This window comes from Emiliania huxleyi (genome assembly GCF_000372725.1).
Source record: "Emiliania huxleyi CCMP1516 unplaced genomic scaffold EMIHUscaffold_59, whole genome shotgun sequence".
NCBI lineage: Eukaryota > Haptophyta > Isochrysidales > Noelaerhabdaceae > Emiliania > Emiliania huxleyi.
In genome coordinates, this window is record NW_005197576.1 from 654058 (window position 1) to 674508 (window position 20451).

A 20451-nucleotide genomic window follows, 5' to 3' on the forward strand; every position below is an offset into this window, starting at 1 on the left:
AAGTTCACGTCATGACGGTTAAAACGGCTGTTAACGTCCATGACGTGGTCAATATGTCATGACAGCGGCTGCGAAACGACAGCAGCAACGACGGCAGCAACGACAGCTGGTGACAGCTGGTGACAGCTGGTGACAGCTGGTGACAGCTGGTGACAGCCAGCTGCCAAGGAGGAGTGAAAGGCACCAGGAACAGTGACAGCCATAGTGACAGTGACAGTGAAGCCAGTGAATGCCAACGACAGGCGGTGACAATGTCAGCGCGGGGCCCCGCGAGTGACAGCGACAGCGACAGCGACAGCGAGGCAGCGCCACAGCCCACAGGCACAGCCGTGAGGCAGCCATAGCCCTCGTGAATGGGCCCAACCGCCCACCCACCCATCTGTGCAGTACACCCCATGGACTAAAATAAGACACCGGTGCGCGTGGATGTAGCTCTCAACGCCTGATGCACAGCAGCGTTTGTACGTCTCACACATTTTGCAAAACTCCTGCTCCTCTGCCTCAGAATTTCTCTGTGTAGGGTGAGCCTGCTTTCTTGTAGCAGAGCAGAGCTCTCTACATGAGAGTTCCTGATCAACGCCACTTGTGGCTCGGCAATGGCCACCGTGGCCGGTGCGCTTTGACTCGCACAGTGAACGCCAGCCACGCGCGCCGTGCCTTCCTCCAGCCCACACGCGCGCATGTGCATGCCATTGCTCACCTCAAACTATCAGCAATGGCAGGTTGCCTTTCTGTGAAGACTGCAGGCCATGAGGTCAGAGCCAACCAAGCGGCCTCCGTAAGAAGGCACTTCTTGCGTGTGACGTGTGTGTGCTCTCACGTGGACGTGCACTTGTGGACGGGTGCGTTGTGTGTGGTGTGTGGTGTGTGGTGTGCTGGTGGTGGTGCGTGTGGTGTGCTGGTGCGAGTGCTGCCACAAAAAGACCCGATAGAGCCTCACCTTGATCCTCGTCTCATTCACTGTGAATGAATGGGGTTGTGAGCCAGGGGGAGCCAGCGGCGCTGGCCGGTGTAGGTCTTGACAAAGAATAGCGGCGTGCAAACGTCTCGAGGATATGTCTACCTTGAATAGCGCTAGACCTGAGAAATTTTTTTCAGAGAGTCGACGGGCGCTTGTGATCTTTCCGCCTGCGTCGGCCCCACTTGGTGTGCTGGAACTTGGAACTTGGTGCCACTTGGTGCCAATTGGAGCCGGCGAGAGGCCCTGACCTGCTTGCCTCATGCGCACCATGCGTGTGCTCGGAGCTTTCATGTCGCCGCTCTTTTGACACGAAGAAAGTGGGCTGATCCGCCGACGGCCGAGCGTGTGGGATAGCCAGCTGGCTGGCATTGGAGCTCTTCTCGTGACGAACCTGAGCTTATTCCAGCCATAGTCATCGTCTACGATCCACATGCAGACTGCCGGTGACAGCATGCACCTTGAGAGGTTCAACCCGAGGTGTGTTGCTCAATGCTCTGCGCGTTTGCTTGTGATCGTGGATTTCAAGGTCCCAATCCTCGCGGCTGAGGATTGACACCGTTCGCTCGCGTGAGATTTTTGAGCGGCAGATGAACCAGCGCTGGAGCCCATCACGGCACATGCTGGAGGAAGGAGGGCAAGGGTTTTGCAGATTCTCCGACTCACGCCCGCTGCTGCTGACCGTGCGTGGCTACTGTTGAGAGGGTTTCTCATGTGGCGTCGGGCGTGCGAGTGAGCGGTCTCGCGCGCATGCATCTATATCTTGAGTGTCCTGTCTCTCTCGTTAGTGGCACCACACACTGTCCTGCGGGGGTGCTCATGACAGCAGCAATGACAGCAGCAATGACAGCAGCAATGACAGCAGCAATGACAGCAGCAATGACAGCACAGCAGCAGCAACGACAGCGATGACAGCAGCAATGACAGCAGGAATGACAGCTGCGCAATTACAGCAGCAGTGACAGTTGGACCAGTCGGGGATGGTTACGACAGCAGCAACGACAGCAGCAACGACAGCAGCAACGACAGCTGGTGACAGCTGGTGACAGCTGGTGACAGCTGGTGACAGCTGGTGACAGGTAGGTGTCACTGTCGCTGTCGTTTGCTGTATGACAGCTGGCAGCTGTCATGACAGCGGCTAACCGTCGTGACAGCGGCTAACCGTCATGACGTGAACTTTCCATAGTCTCTCATCCGCCGCCGCGAGAAGCTGCAGGCCTGCAGCGCGACTGACAGCGCTGACAAACGGGCAGCGCTGGGCCTGCAGCGACAGCCACGACCGCGTCGACCAGCTCGCCTCGTCCTCGTGCTGCCGCTTCGAGAGCTTGTCCTTGACCTTGTCCTTCATCTGGTAGAACAGCCGCTTGACCGCGTTGCAGTGTGAGTGTTAGAGTTGTTTGGTATTGTTAAGGTATTGCTAAAAATTCTTGCATTTTTGCTCCCGGCTTAGGGAGCAAGCAAGCCCACTCAACCCCAAGTACTCACCATTCTTACAGTGGTGTAGCTTGTGAATAGGCTGCAGCCTCTGCTGGGGCGGAATGCGCGGGGTTTTCGGCGCGATGCCCTCGGCGAGTACACGCTACAGCTGTGCCGCACGCTCTCCTGCGCGCGCGTGACGTGTGGGACGCGTGCGCTGCGCTCAAACGTCGCGATTTGGCGATAGGCGCTCGAGCCGGCGCACAGCGGATAGGTGCGCCGCGCAGGGGGGTTTAAAAGGGTTCTAAAAGGGGGTCTTGTTTTAGGCCCCCCCCCCGGGTTTCGGGGAGGGGCCCCCCCCATAAGAGGAGGGGGGTTTTTTGGGGTCCAACGCCCGAGGGGGTCTCTTTTTTTTTGGGAGAAAAAAAACCCCTTTTTTTAAACGGGGGGGGGAGGGAAACCCCCGCCCGTTTTTTTGGTGGGGGGGGGGCCAATTTTTTTTCCCCCCCCCCCCCCCCCCCCCCCGCGGCCGCCCGCCCGGCCGCCCGCCCTCAGGCCTTGCCCCTCCGCAGGCGCGGGAGCGCTCGCCGGCGAGCACCTCCTACCTCTCGTCGCCCGGCTGCTCCCTTCCCCCGTCCCCCCTCTCCTGACGCGCACCCCGCGCAGACGGCGCTCCGGGACAGACGGAGCAGCGACCGCGCGCGCGGTCGCTGCTCCGCCCCTCCGTCGCGCGCGCCGCGCGCGCGCGCTCTGCCGCCACTGCCGCCGCGCCCCCCTCGCCGTCTGTTTCCCGCCGTACTCGAGTATGGTGTGCGGTGCGCGCACGCGCAGCGCACACAGCAGCACCTCCCCACACCCCACCCACCCCGTCGCGCCGCCGCCGCCGCCCCCGCCGCCGCCGCCGCCCCCGCTGTAGGTGTAGCGTTTGGGGGGGCGACTGGCGACGGCAAAAATGCAAGCCCCGCCCCTGGCCACTGTCTCAAACAAACTCTCCCAACCACCCGAAGAAGAGACACGCAGACGACCCGGACCCGCCGAACGAAGGTTTCGAACAGGTACATCTGTACGTCCGTGTCCGAGCGCGAGAGGGCGTGCGCGTAGTCCGCCTTCTTGTACGCCACGTAGCCGCCGCCGTCCAAATTTCAAGCAATAATAAAATTGGGTAAAGAGAAAAATTAGCAGAGACCGCGCGGCCCAGCACTACAGTTGTAGGATCCTACTATCGGTGCAGGACTCAGAGGTCGCGCACGACACACCACCAACAAGCGGTACATACATGAGGCGGCTGCTCGTGCCGACCGTCCTCATCGTTGCCGCCGAATCGCTCACCGAGGCGTCACAGATCGCCACTGGCCCCGGTGCTGGCACTGGTGCGTACGAGCGCTCGTCACATACTGCAACCTGCCTCGCTGCTGCTCGGCTCCGCGGCGGCGGTCTCAGCACAGCAGGCACGACCGTGGCGGCGCTTGTCGCCTCGCTGGGCGCACTAATAGCGCTCAACATTGCGCAAAACGGCGGCACCTCCCATCCTCCGCCTTCCTGCTCTGATGCCGCCGGCCTGCTTGCGCTGACGTCCAAGGCGGATGCCGTGGCGCTGTGGCGGGCCTCGCCCGCTCCCACGATCGGCGGGTGGAGCGGCGAGTGGGAGGGGAGGCTGCTCCCGCTCGGTGTGCTGGCGCCCGTGTCTGCACTCATAACGCACAACCTATTCGGGCCCGCCTCGCGGTGGTCTGGCAAAGCCTTCAGCGCGGACGGCGGCAGCGGGGCCAACCTCTTTGAGCGCGGACCTCCGAGGCGCGCCTTCCGCGCATCCGTCGCGCCGTCCACGCTCGACGGGAGGCCCGTGCTGAGCCTCGACTACGCCGCGGCGGGGGAGCCGCTGTGGGGCACAGTCCTCGGCATGCGCGACGAGCTGCGAGAGGTGGCGCCCGGCGTGCTGCTCGGCCTGGGCGGGATGCGAGCGTCGGGAGGCGTGCGCAACGCTGCGCCGTTTGTCCTTGTGCGCAAGACGGCGTGACGATCTCCGCGGGCCTGGTCGGCGGGCTCGCTTACACACGCACACGTGGAGCTGCATGCGCACACAAGACGGGTAGCGGGTAGGGGTTGTGAGACGTTTGCATTTCCGTAAGAGTTGGGAGACTACTTGTTTTGTAGTGTTGGTCATGGAGCGAGAGACACGTGCCTTCTCCTCACACACCTACGTATAGCGCCGCGCATATTGGTGGGCGACCGGACACAAGCATGAGACATAAAACTCCTCTCGCAGCTCGCCGTGGAGCGCAACTGGTGGAGCTTCAGCGTCAACCCGACGCCCATGGGCAAGCAGTTCATTGTCCAGCCCCAGTCCCAGTGGGAGAGGGACAGGGAGCGGCAGCAGGCCAAGGAGGGCAGTGCCCCACCGCAGCCTGTGCCCCTGCTGCCACCACCGCCGCGGCACCGCCCGCAGCACCGCCTGCCGCCGCTGCAGCTCCGGCCGCAGCACCGCAGGCACACCCGCAGCACCAACAGGTGCAGCAGCCCCAGCCCAACGAGTCGCCCGAGGGGTGGACCAGGGTTGGGAAGGGCGGCATGCCGGACAGGTTCACCATGAGGAACCCTGGCCGCAAGCCGCCGGGCAAGGCGGTCAAGCGCAAGCCTGACCGCCAGCCCGCACCCAAGGGAGGTGGACCCCCACCCCCCTCTCCCAAGGTGAACAAGAACAGGCTGAGCGCGCTGGGCGCTGGCCCTTCTGGCACCAGCGGGAGCCACGAGCGCGCACCGCCGCGCTCCCCCTCCCCCTCCTCGCCGCCTGCCAAATCACCGCGGCCGTCTGTGCCTGCTTCCGAGTATGACTCCGAGTTCGACTTTTCCGACGCTGAGGCGCAGGATAGGACGGCAGGGGTCGTACACGACGCAGTTCAGCAGGCTGTGATGCAATACGGCTATGACGACGAGCTCTTCCAGGCGTGGAGGGACGGCGAGTACGGCGAAAGGACTTGCCGGAGGAGGTGGTGGCTATGGCTTTGGACCTTTGCGAGAGGTGGCGAGCGGAGCAAGAGCGGTGTAGGCGCGTCCACGCGGCGCAGCGGCTCTCCCGCGACCCCGGCCCCTCTCATAGCCGCAGCCGTAGCCGCAGCCCCAACTCTTGCCGCTCTTCCGTGTCGGGTTGTGACGAGGGGTGAGGGGACACGGATTGAAGATCCCTACACCAAGATCGTGCAGGGCGGGGACACATGTCCCTAAATCCCATCTCGTCTCAGAGTTTGCCCGTTTTATTTATTTATTATTTATGACATAAAACTCACAAGAAGAGAGAGAGAGTGAGAGTCACAGAGAAAGCTCGCAGAGTCCAGAGACGTCTCGCTCTGATCTCTGTCCATCTCTCTCGTGCGCACACACGGAACCACAACGCTCAAATCAGAGACAGGCCAGCAAGAGACGTCAAGAGGAAGAGCAACTTAGCCAAGAGACGTCACGTTTTGCCCAGAGACGTGGCTAACTTAAACTTTGTAATTTAGCGAAAAATAACGCCTCGCACCGCCGGGGAAACCAGCGCAAGGGGGGCGCGTCCCCTCGTGTGTCGTGATAGCCAGAGCAGCTTGCCGACGGGACGTGCTCATAAAAGGTTAAAAGAAAAAACGAACGGCGCCTCGGTGACGGCGTTCTCGGCACCCACTGCGCCGAGAAGGGTGCATGGTGCAGTGCATTGACGTTTCTTAAACGGAGTCGCTTAGGCGGCTCCGGAGAGAGAGAGACTCGGCTCCGGTGGTGTGCCGGTGTGTAAAAGAAAGAAAGAAAACAGACAACCCAAGGGAGGGATGGGAGGACGGCACGCCGCCACCACACAGGGATTTTAAGGAGAGGGGTGAGGTGCACTAGCCGTCGCCCACCCTTGGGTGTGCCGGTGTGTGTGACAGTGTGCTGTGTGGATTGATTTTTTTTGAATGGCGCCTGCAGAATGGCGCTGCAGAACGCCTGTGCACGAGGAAACGATAATGGGCTCGCTTAGCCTGTGGGGCAAGTTCGCCAGCTTCCACGACTCGCGCGAGATCAACCAGCCGTGCCGGCACGACAACGACCCGCACGACAACGTGAGTCCCCCGCCCCGCCCGCCTGTGCCTCTGAGCTCGATGCGACTCCTCCTGCGTCTGCACACTGCGCCGGTGCGACTGCTCCCGCCCTGCCAGGTGCACTGCGGACAGCCGATTAGGGTGTGTGTCCGACGAGCGCGAGACCTCCCTCCCACGGACACGTGGCCCAAGAACACGCTGCCAGACAGGCGTCGCCGCGCCCGGGCGGTAGCTGCCACGCCGTCGCTCTTCTCCCTCACCCGCCGGCTCTTACCGACGCAGTTACGTGCTCCTCACCTTGGTTGGCGGACGAGGAGGCCGACAGGAGTGCCGCTCGCCTGCGGAGCCAAATACGGCCAACCCCGTCTACGACCTCTGCTGCGACATGGAGAGCCCCGAGGCCGGCCTGCTGCGGATTCAGATCTTCGACTACGACGAGTTCTCGCACCATAAGGAGATTGGCGCCTGCAAGCTGCGCCCAATCCCGACGCCGCTTCACTGGTGCGAGCTGCGGCGCGAGGCGGACCACCAGGTCGAGCTGGGCGCAGATATCGAGGTGAGGCGTGGGGGGGCGGAGGGAACGAGGGGAGAGAAGGGGAGGGGTGAGCAGAGGGAGGGCTGGGTGGGATCAGGGACGGAGATACGCGAATGCAGCACCTCAAGGCGGCGGGGCACTCTAGGGGGCACTGCACGGTTGCTCAGTTGGTCTGAGCGCCAGCGCCATATAGTTCACTCTTCGATACAGGTGATGGTGGCGCTGCGACCGTCCGATTCGGCTCGCTCCGGCGGGCTGCCGCCCGCCATGCCTCCGCACCCGCACTTGCCGCCGCTCTCGCCGGATGGTTACACCGACGTGAACGCCGACGTCATCTTCCCGTTGATCGTCTTCCTCTTCATCTTTGTCGCGGTGGCGTACGGGACGGCGCGGTCGGTCATCCCGAGCGTGCTGCCGGGGAACGGGATGGTGGAGCTGCAGGAGGAGGGCGAGCCGGGCGGCGGGCCGATGGAGCCGGCGGCGGAGATCTCCAGCAAAGACCTCGACGACCTGAAGGCGCAGAGAGCAGCGGCGCCCTCGCCTCACCGATCGCAGCAGCGCGGGAGGCTCGCGCTCGAAATGTGAGGCAGGCAGGCAGCGGGAGCGAGTGGATTTTGAGCGAGAGTAACTAAGCTCAGCCGTAAGCGTCCCTCGGTCTCGTCTTTTCCCCATGGGGTATGAGATATTGGCGCGCTCGCGCGCGCGCGGGGCACGAGGCGGAAAGAAGAGCCGGTCAGTGGACAGCGCCCACTGCCACATGCCGCTAGAGAGCAGCGGTGCCGCCGCGCGCGCGCAGGCGCCAGGCCGCACCCGCAGGGCCGCACCGCGCACGTGTAGGTGTCTCTCGTGGTCGTGCTCGGGTGTCTCTCGTTATTACATAAAAACGGACAGATTCCAGAGAGATGGGTAAGAAGGCGGGTCCCCGAGCGTCACGTGTCGTCGACTAACTTGAGGCTTGTCTTTTTGAGTCCGTTGGGGTATGAAAGTGTGTGTTTGTTGACCCAACATTTGTGTCCAACTGCAACTCCAAGGCTAGGGCGGGGCTCAACCAGTTAACTAGTTGAGCACTTGAGCACTTGATAGGGCCGATTCCGCATGGTACGGGACCCCTCGATCGTCTCACCCTCCCTCACTGGTGTGTTCATTCGGGGGGGCTATAACAAACACGGTACAGGATCGAGGTGCACGCTGCCGAAGCAGTTAACAGCAGTTAACTGTATGTGGACGCAATCGAGCTATATGCACAGCTGTACACCCAGGACACCACCGTACACGTAACTAGATAACAGGTGCTAACTGGCAGTTTTGAAACTACTATCACTATCGAGTTGCGAGTTTCAAAACTGTTTTTGCCAGTTAACTGGCTGAATTTTTGGACGCAGAATCGGCCGTCATGTCTCATGAGCCCTCAAACAAAGCCTCAAAGGCATTGGCGGTAAGGCTGCGGCGACGAGAGAACCCCCACTAGACCTTCCCTAGAAGTTGACGACAAGAGCCATCTTGGTGTTTCTGATGACAAGAGTGCTCAAGAGTGCTCAAGATGTGCAAAATCAAACCTCAAAAGCCCTAAATGTGACATGTTTGGGGACCGTGACACGTCGCACCTGTGGGGGCAAGCTCCGGACCCAAACCGGGCTCCACTGCCGACCACAGACCAGTTAACTAGCCTCTTAACAACCCGTCTGAAAAACCCAACCTGTTAACTAACAGGCAGTTTTGAAACTACTATCAAGCAGTTTTGGAAACCCGCCTGTTTGGTCCACCCGCCTTATAATTGTGTCCAACTCTGTGTGTCTCACACACACGCACACACACAGCTCAACCGTCACCGGGAACCGGACATGTGGGCGGAGCGGTAGAGGGGGGAGGAGTGGGCCATCTCTGGTCGGGGAGACGCGGTGTTGGTCTTTCTCAGCTAGCAACTACGTCGAGCAAGGCGTCCTCTGGCCTGGGCCGCTGTTTGAAGCCCCCAGCATCAAGTGGCGTCCCTGACTAATCAACCAGGGGCACCGGCTGGAGGATGGCCTTGGTGGGCGCGTTGTCCGGCCACGAGGGAGTGCCAGAGTGGCGCCAAGCATACGACGGGGGCGGAGATTCTGGAGAGGGAGACGGTGGCATGTGGACGGTGGGCTGCGGCGGGTCGCTCGCTTGCCTCGCGAGCGTGACGAGAGGCTTCAACTTCTTGGCGGGTTCCGGCATGACGTAGTCACCCTCGTCGGACGACGCAAGCGGCATCGTGGGTGGAGGAGGTGGTTTCAACGGGGCAGCGGCAGGTGGGCTTGCGGCCGCCTTTGGACTTGGAGGAGGCCACACTGGCGGCGGCGGCTCCTCCTCAAGCAGGCCATGGTCGATGGCCGACTGCCGAAGCTTCCCGAGCAATTTGTCGAGGTCGTCTCGCAGGGAGGACAGCTCCACTCTCAGTCGATATCCAACCGTGTAGGCTTCATTGCGTAGTGAATGCAGCGCGGAGTCTGCCCACGCGCGGGCGCCCCTGAGCCCCTGCTCAAGGTCCCGCAGCGACACGGCAGTCACCTCCCATCCAAAGAGGCGCTCGGATGCCTCCTTGAGGTAGAGGAGCAGGAGGGCTAGCAGAGCCAAAAGGGCAAGAATGCCCATGGGACCGACCGCCACCTTTGAGCTGCTCCTCGCCCCTGGTATGTACCCGCCAACAGGCGGCAGAGAAGGCGACGTGGGCGGCGGCAGCGCTGGGGGGCGCTTGTAGACAGCCGCTGCACCAATCCCAGTGCCAATAGTGAAGCTGCGGAGGCGCGAACTAGCCATGGGAGCAGCGCGGCCGGCGATGCGGGCGGCTATCGATATCTCGTACCTCCTTCTCTTCGCACACGTGCTTCTGTGGTGCCCGCCCGACCTCTGGTGCTCGCCCGCCGAGAGTGTCTTCTACTCGTGGACAGCAACGAACGCCCTGGAGGAATACTTACAGTATCTCTCGGCCGGCTCACTCAAGGAGCACCTGCGCGGCTTCTGGAACGTCGTCGACGCCCTAAAGTACGCGCTGCTATTGTTCGCCGTCGCGGCGCACGCCATTGCACTCGCGCTGTGGCTCTTCCCACTCGTTCCGCGGGCGATGCTTTATGCCACTTTGGCAAACGGTCGCATCTCTCTCTCCCTCGGGGCCCTTGTTGCGTGCTTGCGATCGCTGTTTGCCATGCTCGCTTATCAGCAGTCATTCGGCGTGCTCTTCATCTCCTGCTTTCGCATCATGGCGGACATCAAGCGCTTCATGGTGATGCTCACAATCGTGATGCTAGCGTTCGCCATCGCCTTTTCCGGGTTGCTGTCGGTTGAGAATCTGGTCGTTCCGAACTCGGCGGAGCCGGACGGCACGCCAGACGAGGCCAACGCGATCGAGCCACGAGCAGCGCAGGAAGCGCGCGGTCCCCCCTGGGCGATCTCATTCTGGGCCATCTTCGGCGAGTCGCTCGGGTGAGTACTTCTTGGCCCGTCTGCTCCGTTCGGTCCACCGGGCGTCCCACCGACCTAGCCCCCCCATCGGGCGCAGGCACGAGACGCAAAGCCAGCCGAGGGTGGTCGCGGTCCTGCTCTGGGTCTACTTTATGCTCTCGCAGTGCGTGCTCATCAACCTTCTCACTGCACTGATGAGCGAGACCTGGGAGCGCGTGAACGAGGCGGCCGACGACGAGTGGAAGTTTCTCTACGTCTCCAACATTGACGAGTTCTTTGGACTACCCCCCGTGCCTCCGCCTTTCAACGCGTGGCTGATCCTCCGCCATCTCTACCTTCGTGACCGGGGCGCGGATCCAGAGATGCTTGCCGGCCGCCGCGCTGAGAGTATCAGCATGGCCGAGGCAGAGCTGCGCAAGCGGTCAAAGATGGCACAGCGCGATTTGGTGCGGAACGAGGCTGCGTCGGAGGGTCGGACCGTGCAAGCACAGCTCAGCGAGCTTGCGATGCGATTGCGAAGAATCGAGCGGTGCCACGCGCGGGCGGGGTAGAGCTCTCTCTAGCGAGGCTGGCGCGTATAGAGGCTAAAAAAGTATCCTAGTGGAGGTGTCCGTTATTATTCATTTATTTACGGGAGGAGACGGATGTGGGCATCTCGCATGGCTACACGACCTGTACATGGCTACACGACACAACACACATGCAGACCTGAGAGAGGCCCCGTGAGCGAGCTCGGCCGAGATGTGGCCCGAGTCCACATTCAGTCAGAGTCCTGCCTCGCTCGTCGTCACGCTGGCTGCCGCTCTCTCTCGCCACGTCGACGTGCCAATCCCATCCGGAAGCTCCAGCTCCGCAACAGCGTGGGCGAGAGCCTCGGGGGAGGTCGTGTCAGTCGCTTGCAACACCGCCTCGCGCATCACCTGCGAGACGCTGCCGGGATTGAGCTCCTCCTCGCCCAGATGCTGCAAGGACGTGGCGATGTGCTCCTCTGCGAGCGCCAGAATTACCAGCGTGAATCGCAAGTTGGCGTCGCTCGGCTCGGTATTGTCTGTTTGCAGTCCAGCCGCTGCAGCCGCGGTTGAGAGCGACGCAGATATCATGCGGTCGCAGACCTGGACGACGAGAGGCAGCGGCAAAGAGTCGCACCAGAGGGCGAGCCACCACTTGATTGTTGCAAAAAACAGGCCAAACCGCACTGCGGCCGCGTCGTGGCCCGCGTCCAGCCAAGTGGGCGCAGGCCTCGTCTCGTCCAAGATGAGCATAAGGCTCTCGAACTCCCGCTCACAACCGCGAAGCTGCGGCACGTAAAAGTCGGGCGGAAGGCGCGCATTCAGGAGCACAAAGAGCGCAAAGGCATCCTCCTCCGCCTGGTCTGCCTCCGCTTCGGCAAGCTCAGCTCCTGCCTCTGCCTGCTCCTTGTCTGGCACCTCTGCCGCCTCCGCTTTGCCTCCGCTCACCAGCCGCGCGCTGCAGGCGAGCTGCAACAGGAAGAGGGCAAGGTGGGACATGCCCTGCGTGTAGCCGAGCGCTGGGTACAGATTGCACCACGCACGTAAGACCCGACGAAGCTGCGCGATTCGCTGGCGCGGCACGGGCAGCCCCTCCGTCGCCATGCAGTGCGAGCGCTGAGGGTCCTTTTCAACTTGTACCATGTCGTCCGCAGTGGCAAGCGCGACTGATAGCTTACTGTACGATGCCATCCCTTCTTGCTCACGCCGCGCGACCTCGAGCCACCTCTCCACCAATGGCCAATGCGTAGCCGCAGAGCGTATCGCGCCTCTTTTGGGTAGCTCGTCACTGACGGCGGTAGCAGGCCCCTCCTTGGCGGTGTCGAGGTGTTGCTTGATGAGCTTCCGATACCCCGCGCGCAAGCGCGCAAGCTCTGAAGCATGGATCCCGGGTGCCGGAGCCGTCCGAGGGCGTCCATTGGCAGAAGCTAAGGGCGTGGGCCTTACTACCTTGGGACCGGTGGGCATGGCTGCTCTCACAGGGTCAGCTTCGGGGGGGGCCTTTGAGCTTGGGCCCTCGCCTTTGGGCCGCCAGAGCCCAGTCACCGGCGGACCATCGGTCCTCGCGCTTGCAATGCCCATCAGCTTCACACGCAGCACATCGCTGGCCGCAAACAGCGCAGGCCGACCTTGCTGGTTGGTCAGTGTTAGGTCAGCTCCCGCCTTGATGAGGGCCGTGGCCGCCTCCACGTGGCCGTGCTGGACAGCAAAGTGGAGAGGGGTACTACCGTGCGTGTTCTGCGCATTGACCGTCGCGCCCAGCCGCAGAAGGCGATCTATAACCGGCAGGTGGCCCGGTCTCGCCGCGGCGAGGTGCAGAGCGGTGCGGGCACGCGAGTCGGCAGCGTCAACATCGTGGATCTGGCCGCCGTCGAGCAGGGCGCAGGCCTCGGCCAAGAGCTCCTCGCTCGGATGCTCGGGAGGGGCCTCAGAAAGAACGACGAGGAGGTCGCGCATCGACTCGTGAGCGAATCGTCGGGAGCAGAAGAGCGAGAGCAGTCTTCGCGGGGACGCAGTCCGTCCGCATGGGCCTCGTTCGCCGCCTATCTAATGATGTGTGTGTACTTTTAGCTTACTGGGAGAAAAGAGAGAGGGGGTTGTGTTCTCTAGGCCCCTAAGGGCCCTACGCGCGGCGTGAGAGCTCGGAAGCGAGCTTTGCACGGCGGTCGAGGATGGCGCGGTTCACCCCCTTCACCGAAGCGATGGTAGGAGATGCGTTCCGCGTGGTGTGACACAAATGAGAGGCGGGAGTGGGGAGGGCTCTCTCTCTTGTTGTATTTTACAACAAAACTCCGTCGCACAACACTGGGCACGGATAGTAGTGTGGCAGTTTGGTCGGAGGGCGCCCGGGTCGCCCCGGAGCGGCCCCGCGCGGGGAGGTGGGACTGGGTGGAGGGCGGGCACCACGCCATCGGGCAGGCCACGCGGGGACGCAGCCGGGGCCAGCGCGCGGCGCTAGAGGGCCGGGCGCAAACTTGTGGCACCTGCACCGGCACCGGCACCTGGGTGCCGCGAGTTTTGGTGGTTCGAAAAGCGGAGCGCGCAGTCCGTTGTGGCTCGAAACGCGATGCCTCCGCCGGGAGACACGGATGGCGCCGTCAGGAGCGACGAGGCTGGCGAGGCGCCGCATTCGGTCGTCGTCCTGCCGGCGACTAGCGATCTGAGCAGTACATTGAGGCCGTTGGTGGAGAGAGATCGTCGCGAGCGAGGTGACGAGGATGGAGCTGTGGGTGTAGCCGGTGGAGGCATGGCCGCGTCGTCCACGACGAGGCGTCGGAGAATGACGAGAAGCGTGACGGTGATTCTCGGGCCGAGGCCGATGTCTCATAGGGAGGAGGTGACTTGTCAGCGCCTTCGCAACGCGGTTCAATTCACAATTGTGGACGAAGATGTACACGGAGATGGGATGGTGCGACGACATGCGGGACAAGCTAGAATCGTGCATGCTTCTACATGCTACATGTACATGTACATGTTCGCACCGCGAGGTTGAACCGAGGTTTATACGGGTGTGGCTCCAGGCGTCCAGGGTCCGGTGCTCCAGGATGCAGCGGCTGCGAACCGGCGCAGTTGTGTCCGCAATGTGCTCTCACTGATGTGGCTCAGCAGGAGGATACGACTGCCGGTGCGAGGTTTTCGGAGATTGCTGCTGACATGTCTGCTAGGATCAGCACGACAGAGCGGCAAGAGCGAGACAACAAGGAGGCGGGGGCGTCTTCGGCTGCTGAGGTTATACGCAGACCGACTGCAGCAAGAGGCTTTGAGGGAGCTTACACACTGACGGCGTTGTCGCTGACGGCGTTGTCGAGCGTGTGTGTGTTTGTGTGCGGGTTTGATGTGTGTGGGTTTGGTAACGTGTGGTAGAGATTTCACGTTGTAGAGCGCCTCTACATCGCTCTACATCGGACTCACATCGTCACGCGGTGGATGTAGAGCTCTACAGCTCTACAGCGCTCTACAGCTCTACAGCTCTACAGCGCTCTACACTCTACATCCTCTACACCCTCCCTCAGCCTGGATGACGAACTCCGCCTTGGGGGGTACCGGTACTCGTGCTGCGTCTTCCGCAGCGCCTTCTGGTAGGGGAGGCAGCATCCGTTGGTGGCCAGCACGCAGCCCTGCTGGCCGCCCTCCGCCGACCTGACCGCCTTCATGCGCACCGTGGCCGCATCGTCCGACGGCGAGATGTCGAGCGAGCGAGCTGGCGATCGATCGTCGGTGTCGTCCCCCGCTCGTCGCCGCCGATGACCGTCATGTCACGCTCGAGCACGTCGAGTGCCCCGCATGGCACAGCCAGCTCTCCATCCTGGCAGTTGAAGTAGATCTTGGATGGCGAGACGATGGCGTAGATGACTAAAAAAAAACGAAACGCCGGAAGCGCCGTCGACGAGACCCATTTACAGCGGCTCCTTATCGTTGAACAGTCGTTGAACATGTCATCTCGCCCGAAGCCCACCGTGTGACCGGCCTCACGCCGGTGACACTCGCCAACGCTCTGGATCACCTACCTGTCGTGTGCGCCGTGTAGGCGCCGAAGCCGGACCCAAAATTCGTTGAGGAGCGCCGCGCAGAGGAGAAGGGCGGAGCGACCGAGGAGAAGAGCTCCTCCAACCCCATCCAGAATTGCTGGGCGTGGGTCTCGGAGAACCTCGGCTGGATCGGCACGGGCAAGAACTACGGCCTCATCGCCTTGAACGTCAGCCCGGGCGGCACCTCGTTTCTGTACGAGTCGGTGATGAACATGGGCGGCGACTTCAAGGAGGGCCTGCTCAAGTGCGCCTTCTTCAAGGACGCCGCGGGCCCGTGGAAGGGCGACACCGACCCGAACAAGGTTGGCGAGATCTGCAACACGGCCGCCAAGTCCGTCGGCTCGCTCAAGCTCTTCGGGGTGCCTGCCCTTCGCCGCCGCCGCCCACTGTGCGTGCGCGCTTATTTGCTAACCGTGCCCCGTCGGCGCAGGCCTGCGGCCCTAACAATGGCCTGGTCGAGGTCTCGGTCGGCCCGCAGTCAATGCCGCTGGCCTATGTCTCCGTGTACAAGCCCGGCATGGGCCTCGTGACGTCGCAGACCTTTGGATCTGTGGCTGGCTTCAGCAAGGACGGGGAGGGCAACGTGGTCGGCCTCACCACCGAGGACGCAGACGGCAACAAGTTCGTCAAGTACCCGCCGGCGCCTACGCCTTGCGGCGGCGACTAGTCGGCACTCGATGCCATGCCGGTCGACGCTGCTACGCCTACGGTATAGACCCGCGTACTCCAACCCTCTGCCTCTCTAAACTCAGTACTCTGCGGCCCCTCTCGAGAGCCCTCGCATGTGCGCATGTTCCATGGCGGCTTTTTCGGTCACGGTGTAAAAATGTGCGATGTAGACCCCGCAACGGGAAACTGCAAACTCACGATCTAGGGCGGGGGCTGGGCGCCGCTAGGACTTGCGGCGCTCACTGGTCGTGGTCCCCCTCAAAGTTGTCAAACCGCGTAAGCCGTAACCGCCGCTCGCGGCTCGGCGCTCGCGGCTCGGGCTCGCGCCGGGAGACGCTCGGCGAAGCCGAAGAAGGGCGAGGAGGGGAGCAGCTCCCATCGGTAGACGGGCGGGCCGTGTGCCGCGCTCCTGCCGCAGCACCACACGTCGAGCCGGCCGGTCGGCCCGTCGAGGACGAGGGTGTGCAGCGTCATGTTGCGGTAGATGGGGAAGGCCTCGTCCCGCGCGTCGCTCAGCCTCGACCTGATGTCAGCCGCGCTGCGGACGGGCGGCAGTGCGTCGACGCGCGCCTGCCTGTGCCGCGAGGAGGGCTCCGGGTCGTCGGCGACTCCGACCTCGAGGCTCTTGAAGGCGTTGAAGTGGGAGTAGTTAGCGGCCCCTGCCGCTCCTCCGCCGCCGCTGCGCCCCTCGCCCGCCACCTCCTCCTCCCTCACCTCTCGCCTCGCGTGCTTGTCGAGGTGCACCTGCGAGAAGGCTCCGAGACGGTTCCGAGCAGGCTCCGAGAGGGCTGGCTGGCGCCTCGCGTGCTACTGCAGCTGCGCCTCCAGGTTCGCCATCCGCCGCTCCACCAGGCTGACCAAGTTGAGCGACGCGGCCGAAGACCAACCAAGCCCGCCCCGAGGCGTGGACAGCGCGCCGACGAGCTCGTCCAAGCTGCCCGCCGCCGCTTCGCCGCCGCCCGCGCCGCAGAGCGCCGCGCGCTGCACGAAGGCAGATGAGAGGCCGCCCGGCAGGTTGCGCTTCGGGAAGAGCGAGTTTTGCGTCAGGTAGAGCCCCCGCGCATTCCAAGACGCGGCCCAGCCGAGCAGCCCACCCGGGTAGACTGCGCCGGCGCACGAGGCAAAGTCGGCGCCGGGTGCGGCGGAATAGGCGACAAAGTACCAGTACTGCCAGATTGGACCCGGCCAGTCCTCGTTGTGCCCGTGCGCAAAGCCCGCGCTGTACCCGCCGGGAGGGACTGCGTACACGTCCGAGCAGTGCCCCGCGTGCCAGGCGCCCGGCGCAGTCGAGCGGAGGCTCTCCAGCTCGTTGATCATCGTCGCTCGCCAGATGTCGTCGGGCGGCACGCCAGCGCCCGAAGCCACGCCCTCCAGCTCCCGGACCAGCTGTGGGAAGGTGGCAGCGTTGTCGCGCTTGAGCTGCGCGAAGCCGGCCGCACCGTCTCTGTCCGTGTAGTTTCTCAGGCCCTTCATCTCGGGCGTGCTGAGCCAGCCGCGGATACGAGTGCCGGCCATGCGCCCCTGCTGCAGCCCGGCGTCAAAGAGCGATGTGGCGCGGATGCGGTAGAGTGGAGGTGGCTCGTACTGTGCCGGCCGCCCCACGGAGGCGTCGGTGAGCGGCATGGAGTTTTTGGGTGCCACAAAAAAGAAATAAGAATCCGCGGCCCAAGGAGGTCGCGGTCGAGTTTCTTTTATTTCTGGGCGTGGGAAAGCGGTGAGTTCGAATGCCACAGAGTTCGACGCCACATCTCTGCTCGATGCTCGCCCTGCACTCACTCACTGGCGGCGTGCGCCCGCCGGCTGCGCCGCAGCCGGCCATGAGCGTTGTCGACATTGCAGCAAACGGCGCCGGCGCTGTCGTCGCCGGCTACCTGGCCGGCGCTGCAGCGGGCCCGGCCATCTCAGCGAGCGCGGCGACCGCGACGGGCCTGCGAAACGGCGCGAGGCCGCCCATGCTGCGAACGAGCGTCGCCGTCGCCGCGATATCCATAGCGCTGCTGGGCTTTCTCGCTTCGGCAGCCGTTACGCTGGGCTTGACTACCCTGAGCCTCGCGCCGTCGTTCGCGAGGCTGCCGCTGCTGGCCCTGATGCTCGCCATCGTCGCGGCGCTCGCTCCCATGACGGCTCTAATCACCGGCACCTTCTTCTCGCCGGCCATACCGTTCCAGGACGAGGACGACGCCAGCGAGTACCAGGACATGCAGGACAGCTACAGGTCGGACCAGTGGCAGCCGCCGAGGCTGTGGAGGGGGCGGAGGGACGAGGACGGGGAGCGCGATGATGTACGCTCATCACAGCCCGGGAGCGGAGACGGCGGTACGAGAGAGCAACCGATGGAGGGAGGAGCCTAACCTGTGTCCACCACGCCGACGTTGCACATTCGAGAGAGAGATTTTAGAAAACCAACACAAGAAATCACGACTCCCACACTCGAGCTCTCACAGTGATTTGGGCTCGGGGCAGCTTGTCAGCCCTCAGCCGAAGCTGGGGCCGGTCCCGTAGCCGAGAGAGCCCGCGCCGATGAGTTCTTCACACATTCGAGAGATTTTAGGAAACCAACAAGAAATCACGCGACTCTCACAGTGATTTCTGATTTGGGCTCGGCAGCTTGTTAGCCCTCAGCCGAAGCTGGGGCCGGTCCCGTAGCCGAGAGAGCCCGCGCCGATGAGTTCTTCACATTACACATTTCGAGAGATTTTAGGAAACCAACAAGAAATCACGCCTCTCACAGTGATTTGGGCTCTCGGCAGCTTGTCAGCCCTCAGGCTCAGAGCCGAAGCTGGGGCCGGTCCCGTAGCCGAGAGAGCCCGCGCCGATGAGTTCGACGCGGTCGGGGGGCCTTGCGGAGAGGCCAGCGAGGTGGCGATCGCTGTACTTCATGGTGCCCTCGGTGGGGCGGCGCTGACAAGCCAGAGGTCGATACTCTGGACGACCCATAGGATGCCACGAATGCCTGGAGGAGAGGGAGGCGAGGCCAGAGGCAGGCTCAGCTGCTCTCGGGTGATCTCGCTTTGGTGGCTGAAGGACCCGATGGTCCTGTCACATTCGCGTTCCGAGGTCGTGGGGGTAGAAGAATTCGAGGTAGAATCGAGTCAGCACATCCTTGTAGTACAGCGGACCGCCAGGCTCGCCGGCAGCATCCGCAGGGAGGCAGCATATGAGGCACCAGTCTTCTGGAGAGCTCAACAGCTGCGGCCGCGATGGCGGAGTCGGCCGCGGTTCGAGCGAGCAGCTTTTGGCTGCGGGATCGAATCGCGGAAGGCTCATGCCCTCGCGGGCGGAGCGACGCGGGTCGCGCGTCTCTCTTCACATTCGCGGGCGTGAAATCTGAGAAAAATAATATCATCAGATATATCAGAATTCAGATTGGCCACCCTGGAGCCTGTGATTGTGTGTGGGGAGTGGGGCCGAGGGCCGACGTTGCAACTTGTAGAGAGCCGGTGAGCCGAACGAGCGAGACGAAGCAGGATCCAGCTGCAGAGGTTTACTTACTTGGAGCACTTGGCGTGCAGTCGGTAACCTCACACCCAGGGACGGCGAAGGGGCACCCAGCGGGCCGGATGGTTTACAAATACGAGCGTCACTTTGAACCCACCCCCCCTACTTCGTGGGGACCCCCCCGCCGGTCGGTGGTCTGCCCCCGAGGTGGACCGGACCCCCCCTCCGGTCGGTCGCTCTCTCGGCGGCGGGAGGTGTGTGACGACTGACCCCTCCCTCGGTCCGTGTCCTTGCCGTGAGCCCCCTCAACGCTCTCTCCCCCTCCTTCTTAGCGAACCCAACCGCCACAGCGCACAGGCTTCGAAATCGCCGGTTTCGCTATGCAAACTAGTTACGCAACGAAGGAGGCTCGAGCCAGCCCGACTCACATACGTGTATGTGGAGCATCCACGCGGCGTAGGCAGGCCTGATTGTGCTTGCCGTCGCTCTGTACAATCTCTGTGGCAGCGCTCCAGTTCTACACAGTACGCGCGCATCGTCCCTTCCGATGACTACACGCAGAATTGTGATCGAGACACATCGCTTCCGCCCTCACCGCACACCGGGTTCATCGGCTCGACGTGGGCGGGGACATTGACGAGCTTGTGTTCCGACCCAACCCTGAGCTTCTCTAGAGCGCAGCCGCTCCGGACGAGGAGTGATTACACGGGGGGAGAGGGCGCTTGTGTCTCTAGTATTTCGAGAGACTAATTTATTCACAGCTGCGGCGAGCGTGTGCAGTGTGACCCACGAGCCAACCTGACCGACGGGACCCCCCCCCCCTCGGTCTGCGCTCCGACCGACCGGACCCCCCCCCCGGTCTGCGGTCTTCCGCGGCCGTCGACCGGACCCCCCCCTGCGGTCGGTCGGTCTGCGCTGGGCGCTCAAACCACGATGTCGGCCTGTTCACTACAAGATGACGCTCGTAAAACCATTCGAGGAGAATGCGATCCCGATTCGCGTTCCGCTTCGGTTCCGCTCTTCGCTGCTCTCCTCGGCCGACTTGTCTATTTAGGCGTCGACATTCGCCCTTTGCAAGCGCGCGGCAAAACGCGCGCGAGGTAGGCAGACGTCGTTGGCATTTTTCGTGCATCAAATGCCATCTCACCACCATCAAGCGAGTCGCAGCGCTCTCGCATGTGCCGGCGGCTTGAGCTCGGCCCCGCTAGCATTGGTGCTTGCCCTGCTGCTTGCCCTGCTGCCTGATTGCCGCGCCTCATGTGGTCTCCACTGTACCGTGTGCCAATCCGCCTTGCGCGGACCCGTCCCAGTCGACGGAGGCATGGAGTACTACCTCGCCTGGCCAGCCAAGCTGAGCGTCTGCGTCGGCTTCAAGGCAGCGTACTCGGAGTGGCGAGGGCTGGTTCACGCACTTGCGCACCCTTCG

General features: G+C 63.0%; 9 protein-coding genes across 9 annotated transcripts in view; 5 read left to right on the forward strand and 4 right to left on the reverse strand.

Moving 5' to 3' along the window:
• EMIHUDRAFT_214048 (hypothetical protein) overlaps positions 1-203 on the reverse strand; it is a gene marked incomplete at both ends in the record, with an annotated part of 891 nt that extends 688 nt beyond the window's left edge. The window contains one exon of the mRNA XM_005764581.1: positions 81-203. Within this exon, the coding sequence (XP_005764638.1) occupies positions 81-203 (123 nt within the window). The remainder of the gene's footprint in view (positions 1-80) is intronic.
• A 3447-nt stretch (positions 204-3650) lies between these two features.
• Positions 3651-4391, forward strand: EMIHUDRAFT_214050 (hypothetical protein; the record flags this gene model as incomplete). The annotated part of the gene is made up of 2 exons (XM_005764582.1): positions 3651-3744; positions 3823-4391. The coding sequence occupies 2 exons, from the start codon at positions 3651-3653 to the stop codon at positions 4389-4391; spliced, it is 663 nt and encodes a 220-aa protein (XP_005764639.1).
• A 1957-nt stretch (positions 4392-6348) lies between these two features.
• On the forward strand, positions 6349-7616 carry EMIHUDRAFT_452286 (hypothetical protein; the record flags this gene model as incomplete). Its single annotated transcript, XM_005764583.1, has 3 exons — positions 6349-6444; positions 6749-6955; positions 7169-7616. 3 exons carry the CDS (start codon positions 6349-6351, stop codon positions 7541-7543), a joined length of 678 nt encoding a protein of 225 aa, XP_005764640.1. The 3' UTR covers positions 7544-7616.
• Positions 7617-8950: 1334 nt separating this feature from the next.
• On the reverse strand, positions 8951-9574 carry EMIHUDRAFT_214053 (hypothetical protein; the record flags this gene model as incomplete). The annotated part of the gene is made up of 1 exon (XM_005764584.1): positions 8951-9574. The coding sequence occupies one exon, from the start codon at positions 9572-9574 to the stop codon at positions 8951-8953; it is 624 nt and encodes a 207-aa protein (XP_005764641.1).
• A 676-nt stretch (positions 9575-10250) lies between these two features.
• Positions 10251-11016, forward strand: EMIHUDRAFT_357537 (hypothetical protein). The gene has a single exon (XM_005764585.1). It carries the CDS (start codon positions 10534-10536, stop codon positions 10930-10932), a length of 399 nt encoding a protein of 132 aa, XP_005764642.1. The 5' UTR covers positions 10251-10533; the 3' UTR covers positions 10933-11016.
• Positions 11017-11145: 129 nt separating this feature from the next.
• Positions 11146-12846, reverse strand: EMIHUDRAFT_549921 (hypothetical protein; the record flags this gene model as incomplete). The annotated part of the gene is made up of 1 exon (XM_005764594.1): positions 11146-12846. The coding sequence occupies one exon, from the start codon at positions 12844-12846 to the stop codon at positions 11146-11148; it is 1701 nt and encodes a 566-aa protein (XP_005764651.1).
• A 1970-nt stretch (positions 12847-14816) lies between these two features.
• On the forward strand, positions 14817-15762 carry EMIHUDRAFT_437447 (hypothetical protein). The gene is made up of 3 exons (XM_005764586.1): positions 14817-14846; positions 14918-15277; positions 15349-15762. The coding sequence occupies exons 1-3, from the start codon at positions 14823-14825 to the stop codon at positions 15583-15585; spliced, it is 621 nt and encodes a 206-aa protein (XP_005764643.1). The 5' UTR covers positions 14817-14822; the 3' UTR covers positions 15586-15762.
• A 92-nt stretch (positions 15763-15854) lies between these two features.
• On the reverse strand, positions 15855-17210 carry EMIHUDRAFT_104470 (hypothetical protein; the record flags this gene model as incomplete). The annotated part of the gene is made up of 2 exons (XM_005764587.1): positions 15855-16331; positions 16446-17210. The coding sequence occupies 2 exons, from the start codon at positions 17208-17210 to the stop codon at positions 15855-15857; spliced, it is 1242 nt and encodes a 413-aa protein (XP_005764644.1).
• A 194-nt stretch (positions 17211-17404) lies between these two features.
• Positions 17405-18089, forward strand: EMIHUDRAFT_214058 (hypothetical protein; the record flags this gene model as incomplete). Its single annotated transcript, XM_005764588.1, has 2 exons — positions 17405-17802; positions 18032-18089. 2 exons carry the CDS (start codon positions 17405-17407, stop codon positions 18087-18089), a joined length of 456 nt encoding a protein of 151 aa, XP_005764645.1.
• Between the last annotated feature and the right edge of the window lie 2362 nt (positions 18090-20451).